The sequence below is a fragment of the Pyrus communis genome, chromosome 1 (genome assembly GCF_963583255.1).
Source record: "Pyrus communis chromosome 1, drPyrComm1.1, whole genome shotgun sequence".
NCBI lineage: Eukaryota > Viridiplantae > Streptophyta > Magnoliopsida > Rosales > Rosaceae > Pyrus > Pyrus communis.
The window spans coordinates 26,201,384-26,219,632 of NC_084803.1; the positions used below are offsets into that span (position 1 = coordinate 26,201,384).

An 18,249-nucleotide genomic window follows, 5' to 3' on the forward strand; every position below is an offset into this window, starting at 1 on the left:
TATCTAGAGATATCTTGGAATATTCCCTAAGTTAGATATTATCGTATTAGAGTTGTAATCCTATTAGGGTAAGGATTTAACCTATCCTACTACTATAAATAAAGGCACAATGGGGTGATATGACACACACCTCATAATTAAATCTCTCTCTTCTATCTCTCTTGCCGCCGGTCTCCCCAACTTTATTCCCTTAGAATAGTTTAGTAAATTAAGCCTACAACAATTTATACAATTTCATGCATGATTGAAGGAAAATACCCAAAAAATGAACATTAATGTAATTTCACAAAAATAAAATTGAGCGGTGCTAAACCCACCCATTGTCCTATTTTCTTACCTACATTATAATCTTAACCAACATAAGAGCAACTCCAACCCATTCAAGGCAACTGAATTGCCTCCCCCCAAAAAAATCCCTCTGCCCACACCAATCCACTAGGCTCCAGGGGAGCCTGACACCGCCACCAGGTGGTCCAAATCACCTTGGCTAGGGCCTGGGTGGTGTGACATCACGTTGACGTCAGCCACAGTTAAAAAATTGCAAAAATAATTAAAAATAAAAAAAACTATAAAAATTAATTAAAAATATAAAAAAATTATATATTTTTCCGATAAATACCTAACCATGTTCCTCCACCTTACATCACATTTCAATATTTTCAAATACTTTCAACCAATCTTTGATTATTATATGGAATTAAAAATAAAATTATCTTTTATTATTTTGAAAAAAAATAACAATATTTTAATACCAATAGCTTGGGCTATTCAGTTAGGGGTAGAGATGCACTTGGGCAGTTCTTGTTCACTAAAGGCAATTACTGTTCACTTTATGGGATTTGGTTGCCTATAGCCCAGGAGAACATTTAGGGGTTGAGTTGCTCTAAAAGGTTAAAGATACTTATTACTCTTACTCGACACACCGTTATGTCTAAAATGTCTTGAATACAATTCACACCATCCGGCCCAATGAGACAACAACCCCTTCCCACAAGCAATAACTTTTTCTCTTTAGAAATTTGGAGGGTAAGACCTTGACGCGGCCCATTTTTGTGACGACTGAAAAGAGGAACGACATCCACAGTTGAAGTTAAAGTTGAGTTTGAATATTTGTGGGTTTGATTGAGGTGGAGAAAGAAAAAGATTAGGTTGAAGTGCCAAGGCCGTGGAGGATGGTTACCGTCAAATTGAATAGGGTGGGTAGCTTGTATATGTGTGGAGTTCGTTGTTGGGCTCTCCGCTTTTGTTACAACCCATTTGAGAAATTATTCTATTTTATTTCTGAAGGTTTGAAGTGACCAAACACCTTATAAGAGAAAATGTTGACTTTTGTTGACTATCGTGTCATGGTAATGACACGTATGATTATCTTAATATATTATCGTAAAGTTCGACTCCACAAATGCGTAGACAAAACCATTCACGTAACAGAGTGTAATGAAGGAGACATAAGCAAGTAAAATCAGGGGCAATTTGGTAATTCTATATATACCTATTAGCCTAATCAGATGGGTAGAACCCAACAAACCTGAATTGGGTCTCGTGACCCGATTTATGACCCAGTCGAATTTCACTATTCTTGCTACCTTTTTTGACCCCATTTCTTGGGTTTGATTCCTCTTAACCTCTTCTACGTCCAAGTGATTTTAGATCTCCTCATTCCTACCCCTATTTTCAAATCGAAGCCACAAAGTTTTGAAAAGGTTTCCAATAGTTATTTCTTTTTTCTTTTTTTTTTGTTTTTCGGGTAATTCTGGTAACCGTTTTCATCGAGTGAGGTAAGAAACTTCATCTACACTTCATGATGTCCATGTTGGTATGGAAATTTGATTTTTCCTGGTAATTTTGGCCGTTTTCGGTTACAATTGGTTGATGAGCTAGTTATGAAAGTTGTCCCATTCATCGACGTCTAGCTATACTGTGAATTTGAGCTCATTTGGTTAAAGGTTGAAAACTTGGGTTTTTGAAACTTGCCATGTCACCACCATAGCTGCCACCACGCGTGGCGATATGTGCAGCCCAATCATTGAGTTTCCTTAAGCGCCAGAGAGCGACTAGTGACCTTGTGAACCTGTGTCTAGTTTAGTTTCCCAAGATTCAGTAGTGTGGTAATCAAATTAGACTGCCACTAGTTTTTATGATTGATGAAGATCTAATTGCTGGATCGTTGTAAATTAGCAGAATGTGATACTCCTAGGATTTTATGGATCAGAAATTCAATGTACTAGTCTTCCGAATTGGATTGTGTAGGGTTGTTGACCCTACCATTAACCACGACCAATGGTTGAATTTTGGTTAATATGCCCGAGTCATTCTTAAATAACAACTGAGACCCAATTGAGCCCTATGGACCTACCTTCATCAGGGTGTCATTCTTAGGATGTGCACCTCAGTTCGTGTGCAAGTGGCACGTACAGAGAATTAAGTGTTTATTAGGCTTCTAAATGAGATTGACGTTATGTGTGATTGCTAGTATGAGTAAATAAGTTTTGGATCATGTCGAATGATCCTGTAGAACCTGTACATCTGTGTGGCTAGGTGTTGGAAGTCATTGCAAATACAATTTGTTTTTTTTTTTATATTTGTATTTTTTATGCTTAATGGTGAACTACGATTAGTTTGATTCCTTCATAGGGTATGTAGGGAGTCTAACTCAAAAGTTAAATTCAGCCATAAGGTTAATAAACTTAAACCGTGTATTCTCTAAGTTTGGGACGTGATATTATTACGATTCAGTCTAGGTACAAATTGACAAGGGCAAAACTCTTGTAGGGAGTGCTACCCGGAGGTGTGAGGACATTTATTAAATGTTTTAGTCATTAAACTTTCTAAGCATGCCAAGATAAATATGAATTTTAGTTACAGTTTATTAGTTAGACAGACTTTGTGATTTTATTACCAGGCTTTATGGTTTATGAATTATATTGATGTTGACGATTTTATAAATATTGTTTTCTTTATTATTACGTATCTTTTGGCATGCATACACCCACACGGACTTAAAGTATTTTACCAGCCCACAGCTGTAGGACACAACTTGCACATGTATGAGTTATATTTCAGCTTGTTCATATTTTGAACATCCTCCTTCTAGCTTGCACCAGCTACGACTAGTCATTACTTTGAGATTACTCAGTAATGACATTAGTATATGTTTATTCCCTCAACATGTCATTACTTCGACATTATTCAGCAATGACATAATTATACAATTATACCCTTAGCTTGCCATTACTTTGAGACTACTCAATAACTACATGATTATTACCTCGCTTACATTAATTACCGCTAGTGCATGATATTGTATGATATACCACGAGTAAGTAACATCTCAGTACATGTACGTATCAGTTTTTCAGTTTCTATGGCAGGCTCAAATTTCCAAAAGATATGATATAGGTAATCAAAATAGGGTTTTGTGTGTTTTTTTTTTTTTGGGGGTGGGGTGGGGTGGGGTGTGGTTTAGTATGTTCAAAAAACAAAATATTTTAGAAAATTTATTTTTCACCCCTGAGGACTTAATGGCATAAATCTTCTTGACGTCAAAGCAAACTTCGATGGTTCTGATCAGTTTCTCTTATTTTCTCTTAGTTTGTATGAACCGTCCATCCTTTAATGTAAAACATATGTCATGCTTTGAACAACTTGTCATGCATATAGTGGATCATTACTTAGGTGTGGCCCTTGGGGCATGTGGTCTTGAAATAATTATAATATTTTTAGTAAGTTTCAAATTTGGACCCAAACTAAATTCAAGGGAAACTCTGCTGAATTTTCAGTAGATTATTTGAAGTCCTTTGATTAGATTGTAATGCATGCTCGTTATGGCTACGTCACCTCGGTGACGGCTATCATGCTTTAATTTCGGTGTTCATCTTGACATCAGGGTCAGAGTGTGTCAGTTTGGTATCAAAGTCAAAGGTACTACTTTGGAAATGGAAGACCGTATGTGGGTTCAGTTCCACTTTGGTGTTGATGTACTTGTGAAAATTTCAAGAATGATATTTTCTTAAAAGGAGTAGATTGTTTCGACCTATCCGAAAATTATCCTATGTTATTTTCAAAGGTTTGATGACCAAAATACCCCCAGAAGGAAGAGTGTAGACTTTTGTTGACCATCGTGTCGTGACACGTATAAGGATCCAAGTGAAGAAGAAAACAGCTATCCAAGTGAAGAGAAGATCAAGGGTCAAACTAAATGACACTTGTCAATAGATTAAAAAGATGAGCTGTTAGAAGTAGTTAAAAGCTGTTAGAATTATAGTTGAGATAAGGAGGTGGAAGATTAGCAGCTAAGGAAAGTGAGAATATATAACTGAAATTGTAATCATAACGAAATTAACAAGATATCAATACATTTCTCTCTCTCTTTCGATCTCTCTCTCTTCTTCCTCTACATTCTGTGTAATTCTTAAGAACATATTCATTGAAGTTTTCTTAATGTTTACAACACGGATGATGAATTATTTTGGTATATTCTGGTAGTAGAGCTTGATCCCACAAACATGTAGACAAAAACCGTTTGCGTAAGGGAGTTGTAACAAAAGAGAAATAAGTAAGCAAAGTCAGAGGCTCGCACTTTGGCAGAATGACTCCATCCCAGTGCTGGCAGTTGTGGCGATGGTGTCCTTGAACACGTCGCTGCAGTCAGACATGTTGCTCTGGCCAGATAAGATGATGATCTATTTGGCGTCGGCGGGTTGGGAGTCCATTCTGGCCGGGTCATTGTTTGGTTGTAGGGATAGGGAGGTCTTGATGTTCTTCCTAGGTCTAAATAGGGCGTAACCATAGCTGTTTAGAGAGGAGTGGGACTCGGTGGTTGTGGGTTCGGTGCTTTTGATGGGCATAATAGTCCTACGAGTTGGACAACATTGTCTTCGGGTAGTCCTGCTGTTGGCGAGAAGTAATAATAGACAATTTTACATCATAAATCATTGACATCAAAAGCTGAAGAAAATAAGTAATCCCTGATCAGAAGAAATAGAGTTTTAAATATTGTAAAAATGATTTAAATTTGTGGGTTTAGTGAAACTGAAAGAAGGCATGATGATTTAGATTTGTTAAGTTTAGAAAAAATGTACCCTTTTAATTATTCTGGAGCCAAGATGCCACGCGTCAGAGGAATTAAAACAGTATATACTTTGACTTACTCTGAAAGCTATGGTCTTTGGATGACTATCTATTCTCAAAGATAACAAGTCATTTTTCTGAAACATAGTTGGGGGCAATTGTTGGACCATAATTTTCTAGGGCCGGAGTAAGACGGATCAGAATACGAATACCTCAAAAGTTCAATCATGGATTTAACAGTGTTCTAATAAAGCTGAATAAACTGAGTAGCAATGCCACCATCATCATCTTCTGGAGCAGTGGGCGAGGTTTGACAGCTTCGCTGGGATTGAACATGCTTGTTTCGCAAGATAAGGAAACCCAACCCAACAAAGAATCAACATGTTTCTTATAATTTTGGAGTCCTTACAATCTATAGATTGGCGTGCCACACTAGTAATCACACTCCTAAGAGGATTGAATATCTACTTCCTAGATATCCTTAGGGGTTCTTCTAATTAAATATGGATTTCCTATCCTAAAAGGTCTCTACCTTGACTAGTATAAATACAGCCTTCTAGGGTTCATCTCTGGTAGTGCAATTATCGCACACTTATTCTCTTGCCTACTGCTTGAGTTACATAATAGCTACTAACTGGATTGTCGGAACACCCTTGACCGACACCTCTTGGGCTTTAGCCACTTACAGTTGCCTACTATTTTGTAGGTAAACAGATTTTTACATCTCCACCCTTCACGGTAGTGTGTGAATTTGGTTTGACACTGAACAAATCATACTTGAGCAAGCTTTGAAGCTTGAATTTCAAGCAAGCAACAACTAGGATGAGTATGGAATGCTACTCCCCGGACTTAGGACATCAACGGAACTTTAAGTGAAAGAACTATCAATCCATTGGGACTCGACTCTGATTCTTAACCAAGTCAAGGGAGAGAATACGTCACCCATAATCTAGCTATGGGGCTTTGTTTGGCCAAGGCCAAGAAACTATTCAAAAAGTACGAATTCAGCAAGTCCCACATAATGAAAACAGTCATGTCGATGCACTTGAAAACATCGCATCCACTGTGAATCACTGTCCGATGAATTATTCTCTTCGAGTACCTCACCACCCCAAGAGTTCGCGAAACAGAGCCAGACATGGTTGCTACTATCGATACGAGAGAGAATTGGATTGATGAAATCATCGACTACATCCAGGACAAGAAAATTCTTAAAGATGCTCACTTGACAGGAAATTTGTCCAAAAGGCTTCAAGGTGAACTGTTATTCACGAAAGACTCTACTGGCGTTCTTACTCTAGACCTTATATATTGTGCGTGACTCCGGAAAGGGGCTTACAAATCCTCAGTGATATTTATTCGGGTATCTGAGAACCACTCTAGTGGAAGATCCCTAACAGATAAGGCACTAATGGTAGGAAACAAGGAGTACTTGATAGCAGCAACATATTACTTAACATGAACATGCATATGTGACAAGTGCCAGAGGTACACATCAATGAATCATGAACTTGCAGAAGAACTGAACATCCTTACTGGGGCATGACCCTTCAAGAAATGGGGAATCGATCTTGTTGATCCGCTTAAGAAGGCCATAGGAAACAAGGAGTACTTGATAGTAGCAACATATTACTTATGTAAGTGGATTGAGGCAGAACCTCTATCTTGGATAACTAGCGTAGTGGTCATACCTTTTTTTTTTTTTTCTTTTTCCTGGAAGAAACATTTCCTATCATTTTAGAATGCCTCACACTATATTTATCAACAATGGTTTGCAATTCACCAGTTTCGAAGTCATGGACTGGTACAAGGTTTTAGAATCCGTCATCTCACCTCCACTCTGCGATACCTCAGGGCAACGGTCGAGCAGAAGCTTCAAACAAGACAATTTTACAATGTCTGAAGAAAAGGCTTGAGGAGAAGGGCATACGGCCAAAAGAACTGCCTGGAGTTCCATGGCATATCGCATCACTGTTTGTAAAGCAACTGGGAAACCTCCATTTTCACTTATGGAACATAAGCTATTATTACTGTCCAAGTCACAATGATGCCAAACTTATACATTCAAGAAACGACTGTGTTAGAAAAAGTTGAGATCGTCAAATCAGACCTCAACTTTGTGGAAAAACGCAGGGAATGTGCCCAAGTTTGATTTGCCGCCTATCAACTTCAGATTCGGTCATACTAAAGTGTTAAGCCTCAAAGTCTTCATGTTGGAGACCTTGTCTTAAGGAAAATCTTCGAAAACACAAGACTACCAAAGAAGGCAAGCTCGGGGCAAACTGGAAGGGTTGTATAGAGTCGTGGGAGTAGGAGACAGGGGAACATAGTACCTGACTCACATCGATAGAACTCCAATCGCCAAAAGGTGAAATATCACAATTTCCAGTGGTACTACTAAAGATCTCACAATGCTACGGCCTATGTATAAACAAATTTATGGAGAACTCATCTTCTTAATGCCCCGCCATAGGCTACTCACCAAGAATGGTTCATGATGCATTACAAATCATGACATTCTTTCTTAGAACTAGACCAGTGATTTGATTCTTCTTCCCAAAGATATAGGCAGTTTAATTCGGGTTCAATCACACCCCCTTATTAAACCCCTATTTCTTTTATAATAAAAAAGTTTAAAGTTTAGTTCTCTCCCGACTTTTGTCTGTTCCTTCATTTGTTTTTCTTTTTTTGGGGTACAGGGAATCCCTAATATCCTAAATAATACAAGCTTTGAAATTTCGCATAATTGCAAGTTTAAAAATTCAAATTGATAATGTAAGAAGAGTCTCTTATAGCCCATTCCGTGGTGTTCCAGTTAGCATCTTAGGAGGCTCGAGCCGTATTAAGTGCGGCCAACAGACACGGAGACATTGCCCCTTGCTTTGCAAGTTCCAACTTACCATCCAGCTTTTGAAAAGATTATACAACCAAATGATTGTGGGTTATAACATCTGAACCTAAGCTATACAGTATACACCATTTGAGCGAATAATCGAAAAGGCTATCCAAAAATTATCCGAATGGTTGCTCTGAACTCCGACTTGGAGTATGATTACTTTTATACTGAACCAGCGTACTACGCCAAGTACATTATGCGGTACCATATGTCTAATGCAGGTTTGAATTAGGCATCTAGACTAGGAAACCCTCTAGAGGATTTTTTTATTTTAGTGGAGCTCTAAAACACGAAAACACCTTAGACAAGTTAACTAAGTGTAGTCCGACCAGAAATGCTTAGGTCCAACACATATGGTCTGACAAAAAGATCAAAAAGGTGTTTCCGATCCACACACAAGCGACCAATTCTCTAATAAACTTTCATTTAAGATTCACTAGGATGAACACATAATTTGGACTAAGAAGAAAACCCCTTCTTGGTGGCACGTTGCAACTATTAAAATCCTCAAACTTGGAATGGGCAAGATGAAAGAACAAACGGACATATAGTCTCACTTAAAGGAAGAAGATTATACTAACATTAAAAACTGTAGATCATTCCGAGCATGACTCATCAATTTCTCATCCTTTATCTGACCAATGCATCAAAGCATGCTTTAGAGTAGAAGATTTTTCATGAGTTTTTAAACCTGGTGTCAGAATATGGTGGTACTCCGATTATCACAGTGAAAATCTCTGCAAACACTAAGTTTGGGAGGCAACATTTTTCCGAATCAATGTTATCGAGAGAGGCTTATAGCTTTGTCCCATGCTTACAAGCTTATTCGTGTTCTGCTCTGTTACTTATTACTCCATAGGTTTACTTCATAAAGATTTGTTAGATTAAAACTTTATTCCGTGATTAGGAAACACAGGATGAAAAGTTCCAAGCGCTTTACTCTAACAGGATTAATAACTTCGGTAAAACAACACTTAAAAAACATGTGTAGGCACATGTGTATTGCATAATCAAAGTCCCATGAGTTGGGAAAAAAGTAAAATTCTTTGGGAAGACACGCCTTCACCCTTATCGCAAAATTCCTGTAAGAAAGGTGCTTGCTCAGTTGACTTTACGAGGATGATGAGAGGATTCAATGAAGAAGAACCCACTGAACAATCTCCACACTCTGCTTAAGTTGAACGCGTATGCAAAGACTGCAAGGAGGATGTTTCTATGGAGCAGAGTATGGAGATATAGAATCCGATGAGGACAAAAGTTTACTAGAGAAAGGTTTTGGCTTGTCCTTAATTTTTTATAACAATTAATGTTGCAGATTTCTTGGCTACATGTCCTAATTATCAAGGGCTAAAAGTGAGGAATGGGTACAAGAGTTGGAGTATAGCAAGAATGGAGGAGAGCCACACTTTGGAAATGAAATTTGAAAGAGAAAAGTTTGAAAAAAAGGAAAGAAAATATAAGCTATGAGAAGAGTCTTTGAATAATCTCACAGTTGAATTCAAAATGCCTCACCTCAAGATTCATGTGTCCAAAGGTAGAAGTCAATTGATAATGTAAGGAGCCACCCCTTGTTTATTGTGCACATGTAATATGACATCCCTCATCACTGTTGTCTTCGTGCCACAACTTTCGAGCCCGCATGTCTGAATCTAGAACATCACAACTCACGGCTTACGAAGTTGAATTACCACATGTTAGAAAAATTCAAAATGATATGTATTTCGCTTTACTTCAAAAGGCATGGTCTTTGGATCCTCAAGGGGAACAACCCCTTCAGTTGCACAGTTAGGGGCAATTATATAGGACCATAATTTTTCAGGACCGGAGTAAGGTGGATCGGAACAAGAATACCTCAGAAGTCCCGTCATGGACAACTTTCACCACGGAACTGTGCAAATGGATCAATGATCCCACCATTATCTTGTTTTGAATAAGTAGGAAGTCCGTCGACTTAGCTAAGATTGACCATGCTTGTTCCGCAAGATAGAGATGTTGGATAGTGGCCAAATTAGTGCCATGTTTTGTGGTTTTTTTCAAAGCCATGTTTTGTGGCTTTTTCAAAGCAATGTTTTGTGGCTTTTTCAAAGCCATGTTTTGTGGCTTTTTCAAAAGCAATGTTTTGTGGCTTTCGGATGGATGAAAGGAGGAGAAGAAAAGTGGGTTGTTTTTATTTAAATGACTTGCCAAAGGAGAAGGAACGGATGAAGAGATGTAAAGCATCCAAAGAGATGGTGAGAGCATTTGGCTCTACCATGGGCAAGGGAGAGAGAAATCAAGAGAGCTAGAGTGAAAGGTCTCTAGTGAAAGAACTCTTGGGGTAGAGTGAGGCTCTTGGGAAAATTCTGTGAGTGGGTGTACAAGGGATATGGGATTGGGTTATGTCGATTTAACTCATGTGTAACTTGTACTGTTTTTCTCATAGTAAAGAGCAATATCTCTCCGAGGACGTAGGCAGGTTTTTGCCGAACCTCGTAAATTTCTCTGTGTCTTTATTTCTTGTATTTTATTTTGTTCAACTGTGTGTGATTTTGGTGAGGTTGTAATCTGAATCTCGGTTCCGCACTAACGAACGGGCCAAGGCACAACAAGAGAAACCAGATCTGGTATGGAATCAACCAAGTTTCCTATATTCTTGGACATTCCTACAATTGAGAGATTTGGCGTGCGGTATATGTAATCACTTTCTTATGAGGATGCAATATTTACTCCTAGATATCCTTTGGGATTCTCAAAGTTTAATACGGATTCTATATCCTAAAAGGACTCTATCTCGTCTGGTATAAATACATCCATTCAGGGTTCATCTTTGGTAACACAATTATCACATACTCCATTCTCTAGCCATTGCTTGAATTTCAAGTATTTGCTTATTAACTTGACCGTTAGAGAGCCTTTGGCAGGCGCCCAACCAGTCCTAAGGTTGCTCATGGTAGTTTCTTGTTTTATAGGTAGTTAAGTTTGTGCATCTCTACTGCTCTGGCTGTGCACGAATTGGTTCCAACAAGCACCAAAAATAATTTGAAATCAGGTTTCATTTTCTCATTAATCCTACTCCTCTTTCTCTGCCCTCCAAACAATACAGTCAGAATCAAAATCATTTGGGCCAAGGATTGCAAGGGAAAGGGTGGGTTGATGATTCGACGGAAAGGGGTTGGGTTACAGATAGACAGGAAAGGGAGGAGTCGACGTATTATAGAGGACGGGTGGCTCGACGAAGCTGGCGACTTAGATCTGGAAGAAGACTGACTGGCGGGAGTTGATGCTTGACTTTGCTATTGTTGAGGAGACAAGTGAGCCGCGAGATGTTATTATTTTTAAAACACTTTTTAAATTTTTTTGGTTTTTATATAATTCACATGGCACAATATTATTATAACATTGGATTCTATCCGTGTGCCAAGTGAGCGCATTGATAAATTTTTTGATGGGATTCTAACGGAAGAACGAGATTGATTTACGGTATCTAATTTTCAGGATGATTTCAATGACTAAAATAAAGAGTTTGATCAATTTATGATGAAACATTTTTTATTTTATTATTTTTTTTTCTACTTCCGTTCTTCCATGGCCACTTCTCTAGTGTTGCTTACTTTTCAAGCTTCTGAAATCAAGTCAGATGCATATTCCTTATTTTTGTTGGGCATCACCTTATATGATCCTATGGAAGTCAATCATGCATGTTCTTGTAGGCACCAAGTCTGTCTCTACTCACTACGAGCCACCAGCAGAGATTTGGTTTTTGATTCTAAAGTAACTAAAGATATTGCAACCAATTTGCAACTTAATTGAAAACAAACCAACCAACAATGTCCAACCTGTCAAATTACAATCAAACACTATACAGAGATGAGAGATGTTTCTTTTACGTTGAGGCAACCACGACTGGCACTAAGGCCAATAGCAAGTCAACTAACAAGCACTTTTTTTAAGTCCTCTCTACTGCTGATTAATTGACATTGTCAATCAATTAATTTTATCAAATATTAAAAAAAAATAATATTGAAAGAGCTCAGCTGGCGGGTAACGTTGGTTTTGGTTGGCAAAGTTCACATGGCTCTCACTTTGTATCATTCAATTCAACACATCACATGAAAAATAAATAAATAAATAAATTAAAAAAAAGAAAAAAAAAAAAAGAAATTTTAGAAAAGAAAAGTGTAGCCCAAGAAAAAGTTGAGCACCTAGTTAGTGAATTAAGAAGAATCAGGAACCACCTTGAAAATGGCCTCCCCTTTTCTTTATCAAACGTGATCATAGTTTCTTTTTCCAAACTTTTCCCAACATTTTGCATCCTATTGGATTTAAAGGAAGCAAACACTTTAACTTTGATCATTAAAGCTTGGAGCTCGATCAGCAAAAAACTTTTCTTTATTTGTCTTCAACAATAATACAGCCAGCCATGGATACTTCTATGAAAAGAAGAACGCTGCTTAAGGTCATCGTCCTTGGAGATAGTGGGTATGTGATGCCATAACTATTTTTCTTTCTGCTGTTAGTTTTTTATACAAGGATATTGGAAGAGGGTAATTGAACTTGAGCCCTCATGTGTAAGGACGAATGTCCTTCAACCAACTTAGTTACAAGTCCCTTACACTAATTCTTCTTTTCCCCTGTAATGGGCTTTGTTCACTGATATGAACTATTTTCTTCTTTGGCGCTCCCTACCCCCCACCCCCCCCCTCCCCAAACAAATCCCAAAAAAACGAAAAGAAAAAGTACAGATCTATTCTTTTGAGCATTTTCTTTACTGATATGAACTATGTTCTTCTTGTTTGTGTGCCATTTCAGGGTGGGAAAGACGTCTTTGATGAATCAGTATCCTTTCCATATATGCAACCGGAACCGTAATTATATATGAACACACACACAGACAGAGAATTGATCAGTTGTCATTAATTCTGTATTTTATGATGTTGGTGTTTCATTTCTCTTCGCTTGTATGTCCAAGCATTAAACTGGAACTTATAGTTAGTAATTGATTCCACATAACATGGTTTTATGCAAACTTGTGCATGGCTACATTTGAATATACTGCAATGTGTGGATCCTTTATGTTTTGTCCAGATATGTTTATAAGAAGTTCAATCGACAATATAAAGCTACAATTGGTGCAGATTTTGTCACCAAGGAACTTCAGATTGATGACAAATTGGTGACTTTGCAAGTGAGTAATTAGAACATTAATAGTATCTTATATATTATTCACATACAGCTAACTAAACAAGGCTTAATTATGCTCTTTTTTAATATGTTTACTGTGTTCGTATTTGACAGATTTGGGACACAGCAGGGCAAGAAAGATTTCATAGTCTTGGAGCTGCGTTTTATCGAGGATCAGATTGCTGCGTTCTTGTGTATGATGTGAATGTTAATAAATCATTTGAAGCACTTCAGAACTGGCATGAAGAGTTTCTCAAACAGGTTTCCAAAAACGCTTCTTCATTTTTCCAATTTGTCAGTTCATGGTACTTAATATTTATTTCCGAATATTTTCATTTTCATTTTCATTAATGGTTATCAGGCAGATCCAACTGACCCGGCAGCATTTCCCTTCATACTACTGGGAAACAAAATTGACATAGATGGTGGAAACAGCCGTGAGGTATATATACATGGATAAATGATGCATCCTGAAAATTTTCAAAGCTTTTATTCTTGGAATTAATACAACATATTAATTTTGCAGGTTTCTGAGAAGAAAGCTAGGGAATGGTGTGCTGCAAAGGGAAACATACCTTACTTTGAGACCTCGGCTAAAGAGGATTACAATGTTGATGAAGCATTTCTATGTGTTGCAAAAACAGGACTAACCAATGAACATGAACAAGACATGTAAGTACACAACTTGACATGATTACCATTCTTTCCATACACAACAAAATGTACAGGGTTCATTCTGGTTCCTTCCACATCTTTTATTGTTGCCTATCTTAATTATGGTATGCTTGGCTGTTCTTTCAGCTAAAAGTATTTCAAGAACGGCTAAAAGTGTTTTTAGAATGGCTAAAAGTGCTTTCACATAACCAAAAACACCCGTGATAACATTTGGAAGCAAATGTTCAAATGCTTCTAAGTTCCGGGCTCGGAAAAAAGATAATGCTTCCAAGTTAAAAGATTTGTAGTGTGCATACGGAGAAGGACCTAGTAGCAAGGTGTTCAACACACTTCTGAGTGTTCATCTAGGAAAACCACTGTTCTAAAAATCCCTGCCTAGCCGCTAGACGGCTAGCCACCGTCCCGATTAATGCCTAGGCGTTTGAAAATTAAGAAAGGGCAAGTAGACTAGTTGAGGCGCCCGCCTAGCCCACCCAGACCTGCCTAGGCACCTGCTTAGGTTACAATTTACTTAGACAAAAAAAATAGATAACTTTCATTTTGCATTTAATTTTTTTAATAAATTGTAAGAGACTTGTTGAATACTTAAATGAGCACACACTATATGCATGTTCCCCATGTTTTCGTTATGTTCCAATACTTTATAATACATATGTCATTCTATTTTGTAGTTTATGATGAAATTATATATATTTAAAGTATAAACAGAAACTTATTTATACGAAATATAATGGATTTACTTAAATCCGCCTAATCCGCCTAGGCGCCTCGCCTAGACCCCGCCTAGCCACCTAGACACTAGGCCTTAGCTCGCCACCCAACTAGCGCCTAACGTCTTTTAGAACCTTGAGGAAAACTTGGATTTCATCGTGCTTATTAAAACAGTTCTAGCGAAAAGTTTTTATGAGCATAAATGTTTCGTACAAAATCACTCTCAAACAAACCCATCGTCACCTTTTCATTTCTATCTCGAAGGTACAACATAACCAAGCTAATATGCTAGTTTTCAATGCTGCAGTTACTTCCAAGGTATTTCAGAAACTGTTTCAGAAGCAGATCAAAGAGGAGGCTGTGCATGCTAAGGATGGGCCACCTCTTCTGAATATGTAAATTTTTTCTATAATTTTTTCATTCTTTTGAGGGTGGAAGAAAATATGTCATACCTTCATGTGTTATAGTGTGCCATCGAGTATTCCTAAATGTACCATTGTGAGTCTATATTTTGGCTCTAATTTTCACAACTGCGTATGAAATGAACTATGTACCATTGTTTCTGTTCGAATTAAAATAACCAAGACAGAAATATCTTATTATGAGTATGGTTTTCCCTTCTCATGAAGCTTTTACTTTTAGGTTCCGAGTCTTTTCTCTTTCTTTTCAATATAACGGTATTAAGAGTGGGGAATTTGGATTAAGCCACATAGTGAAACAACCATAATAGGATATCAAAATGTATTATTCACGGGACTTTAATCCAAAACCTTTCACTTACAAGTGAAGAGGAATACCACTAGATTATAGTGTTAGTGGCTAAACTTTAACTATAACTATAAGACACCTAGATAAATACTTTATTTTATACAACTATGTTGACATTAAGGGTTGAGAATAAATTGGTATAGAACTTGTCACGCCCAATCGTGACATATGTCTAGGATCGACACATGGTGCTTTACTGTAGGGGATGTGAGGAAATACAAACAAGAAATACCGAACTGAAATTATAATAAAATAAGCTGGTGGGTTCTGGTCATAATCAAAACACCGAGAATCCCGAAAGATGCACCCATACATCCATTAGCCTTTCTAAATCAAAACACAAGGTTCTCAAATCTATCGTTCATAAATACAAAACTACGGCTAGAGAGACACAGTTTGGTCAAAGCCTATACCTCCTAAGCTTCACATTGTAGACTGAATCCAAGGTATCAATGAACCAATAGAAACAAGGTATGCGATTTCGGACCACTTAATGAAATCAATTAAGATTGGGTTCTGGACCACTCAATGGAACTGAAAGGAAACAAGATTCTAGACCACTTAACGGAATCTGACAAGAAAGGGTTCTAGATCACTCAACGGAATCGAGGAGTAGGAGGGATTCCAGATCACTTTTGAAGTCAAGATTTAGTTGTTTTTGGCTTTCTTTGTCAATCTTGTAATTATGTACCATAGATGCTCTTTAGATCAATTTTCCTTAGATTAGACTTTAGGATACTTGGTTCTAAAGTCTGGGTTATCGAAGATCAAAGTGCTAATGGTGTTGCCTCAACGCAAGTAAGGTTTGTACATGTATATGCATTTTACGTTTAAATTTTTTACGCATTATGACTAGTGAAGTTGTCCTGTCAGAATTGCTTGCTGTTTTTATGCTAGCTGGGCACGCAATTTAAGGCAGCCCACATGGGTTGACTGACACCTTTTATATGAGATTGAATCTATTGATCTGCTCAGATTGCTTTTACATTTGACAAGTGTCTTTTTGTATTCTTTTCTGCAGCAATCAAAGGTTTTGCTTTATAGGGTTAGAAGATTTCATTTCCTCATTGGCGAGAAAGATTATTTTTTAGAGAGTGTCTTTGTTTTGCGTCTCCAACTCAGATCTCCTAGGAGTACCAAGCATTTTCTGGGTATATTTCTTCATTGAATATTTATTAAACTATCCATGAAAATGCTTGCTTAAATCTTCTTAGAGGCTTTAATATGCTAGTTTTCAATGATGCAGTCACTTCCAAGGTATTTAGAAACTGTTTGAGAAGCAGATCAAAGAGGAGGCTATGCATGCTATGAGCATCCCCAATTAGGGGTTCTATAGGAGGCTGGAAAAGTGGTGGATATACCTCATTTTAGAGCTCTAAGAACTCTTTGCGTCTCTAAAAAAGAATCTGCCCCAGTGAGGGGCTATATACCTTTCAAGCTCTATATAGGGCTATACATTTTTTATGTGGTGATTTCATTGCGCAACAACTTTTTTGTGTGTGTTAACTTTTCTTAAGTTAATTTTTGAACGTATTATCTAAATTCTTTTTATGAACCTTTCAACCTAAAAAAATTTAAATTCTAACAAAGTTAGATTTCATCACTTATGAACCGTTGGATTAGATTTTCTTATCTCAATCTCATCTGTTGGAAAATTCAAATGTCCACTTTGCACTCCGAAATAATTAGATTGCACATATGTGGAACTAATATGCACATAAAGGCTAAGTCTTGTCTTTGTAGCATTTAATAACTAAATTGTAATGACTTTACAATTTAGGTTGGTTTGCTTGTTTATTCTTTCAAATAAATAAATTGTAATGCCCATACAATTTAGGTATGTTGTTTTTTATGTTTTTGGTTTAGGTCTTAAACTACCAATGTCATTTCAATATATAGTGTCTTTTTATTTGGAAATTAATAAAAGCAAGTCATCCTTTTAGTAGAACATCTTATATCATATTATGTCTTAAGCATTAAACATACAAACAAAATGTAGGACCTTTGGAAAAAAAATATGTAAAAAAAAAAAATCAAAGAAAAAGAATAAAAAATGAGAGTATAAGTGTACTCGCAAGTAAAGGGAGTGTGATAGAATTTTGCTCATATTGGTTGCTACTTTTCTCATGGGACCCATTGTTTTTTGGGGCTGGATGTAGCCTAATTTTTTGCTACCCAAGGAATAAAGTTGCCAACCCAAGTGGTGGATCTAGTCCAATTTTCTCGTTCATTAGGGATGAAATTTCTCTTTTTTATTTTTTATTTTTTTATTTTTTTGTCGAAAGTAGGGATGAAATTTCTCACTAGGACTTCAAATGTAGTAGCCTCATGAAGGATAAAGTCCCCATTGGGGATACTCTAAGGATGGGCTATCTCTTCTGAATATGTAAAAAAATTTCTTTTGAGGGTGGAAGAAAATATGTCATACCTTCATGTGTTATAGTGTGCCATCGAGCATTCCTAAATGCACTATTATGAATCTACATTTCAGCTCTCTAATTTTCACTTCTGCGTATGAAAATGAACAATGTACCATTTTCCTACTCGAAATAAAATAACCATGACAGAAATATCTTATTATGACTGGTTTTCCCTTCCGATGAAGCCTTTATTTTCACGTTCCGAGTCATTTTTATTTCTTTCAGTATAATGGTATTAAGAGTGGGGAATTTGGATTAAGCCACATAGTGAGACAACCACAACACGATATCAAATGTAATATTTGTGGAGCCAAAAATAATTTCAAAAATTCTAGAGGATTAAAGATAAGGATTAATAACCCAAATCCTATATTTAATACATTCCCAATTTACGATTCACTGCATTCCCAATTAAAGATTGACTTCATTCAAGTAAGTAATATCTATTTAACTCAATTAGAGATATTTATACCATTATCTCAAGATATTATTTCCTACTTAATATCTTGAGAATATTCTCTCCATAAACCTTGGATGCTACCATGTGTA

The 18,249-nt window shown here is 37.0% G+C and overlaps 1 protein-coding gene across 1 annotated transcript; it reads left to right on the forward strand.

The window, feature by feature from the left end:
- Positions 1 to 12,365: 12,365 nt before the first annotated feature.
- On the forward strand, positions 12,366 to 14,984 carry LOC137719602 (ras-related protein Rab7-like). The gene is made up of 7 exons (XM_068458639.1): positions 12,366 to 12,424; positions 12,755 to 12,781; positions 13,031 to 13,130; positions 13,241 to 13,387; positions 13,488 to 13,568; positions 13,653 to 13,798; positions 14,820 to 14,984. Exons 1-7 carry the CDS (start codon positions 12,366 to 12,368, stop codon positions 14,881 to 14,883), a joined length of 624 nt encoding a protein of 207 aa, XP_068314740.1. The 3' UTR covers positions 14,884 to 14,984.
- Positions 14,985 to 18,249: the final 3,265 nt, after the last annotated feature.

Excerpts from the sequence above, each read along its gene's own strand:
- LOC137719602 (XM_068458639.1), top strand. The coding sequence starts at position 12,366 with ATGGATACTTCTATGAAAAGAAGAACGCTGCTTAAGGTCATCGTCCTT. Across the intron at positions 12,425-12,754 it reads ATCGTCCTTGGAGATAGTGG|GGTGGGAAAGACGTCTTTGA; the intron begins GTATGTGATGCC and ends GTGCCATTTCAG. Across the intron at positions 13,799-14,819 it reads AATGAACATGAACAAGACAT|TTACTTCCAAGGTATTTCAG; the intron begins GTAAGTACACAA and ends TCAATGCTGCAG.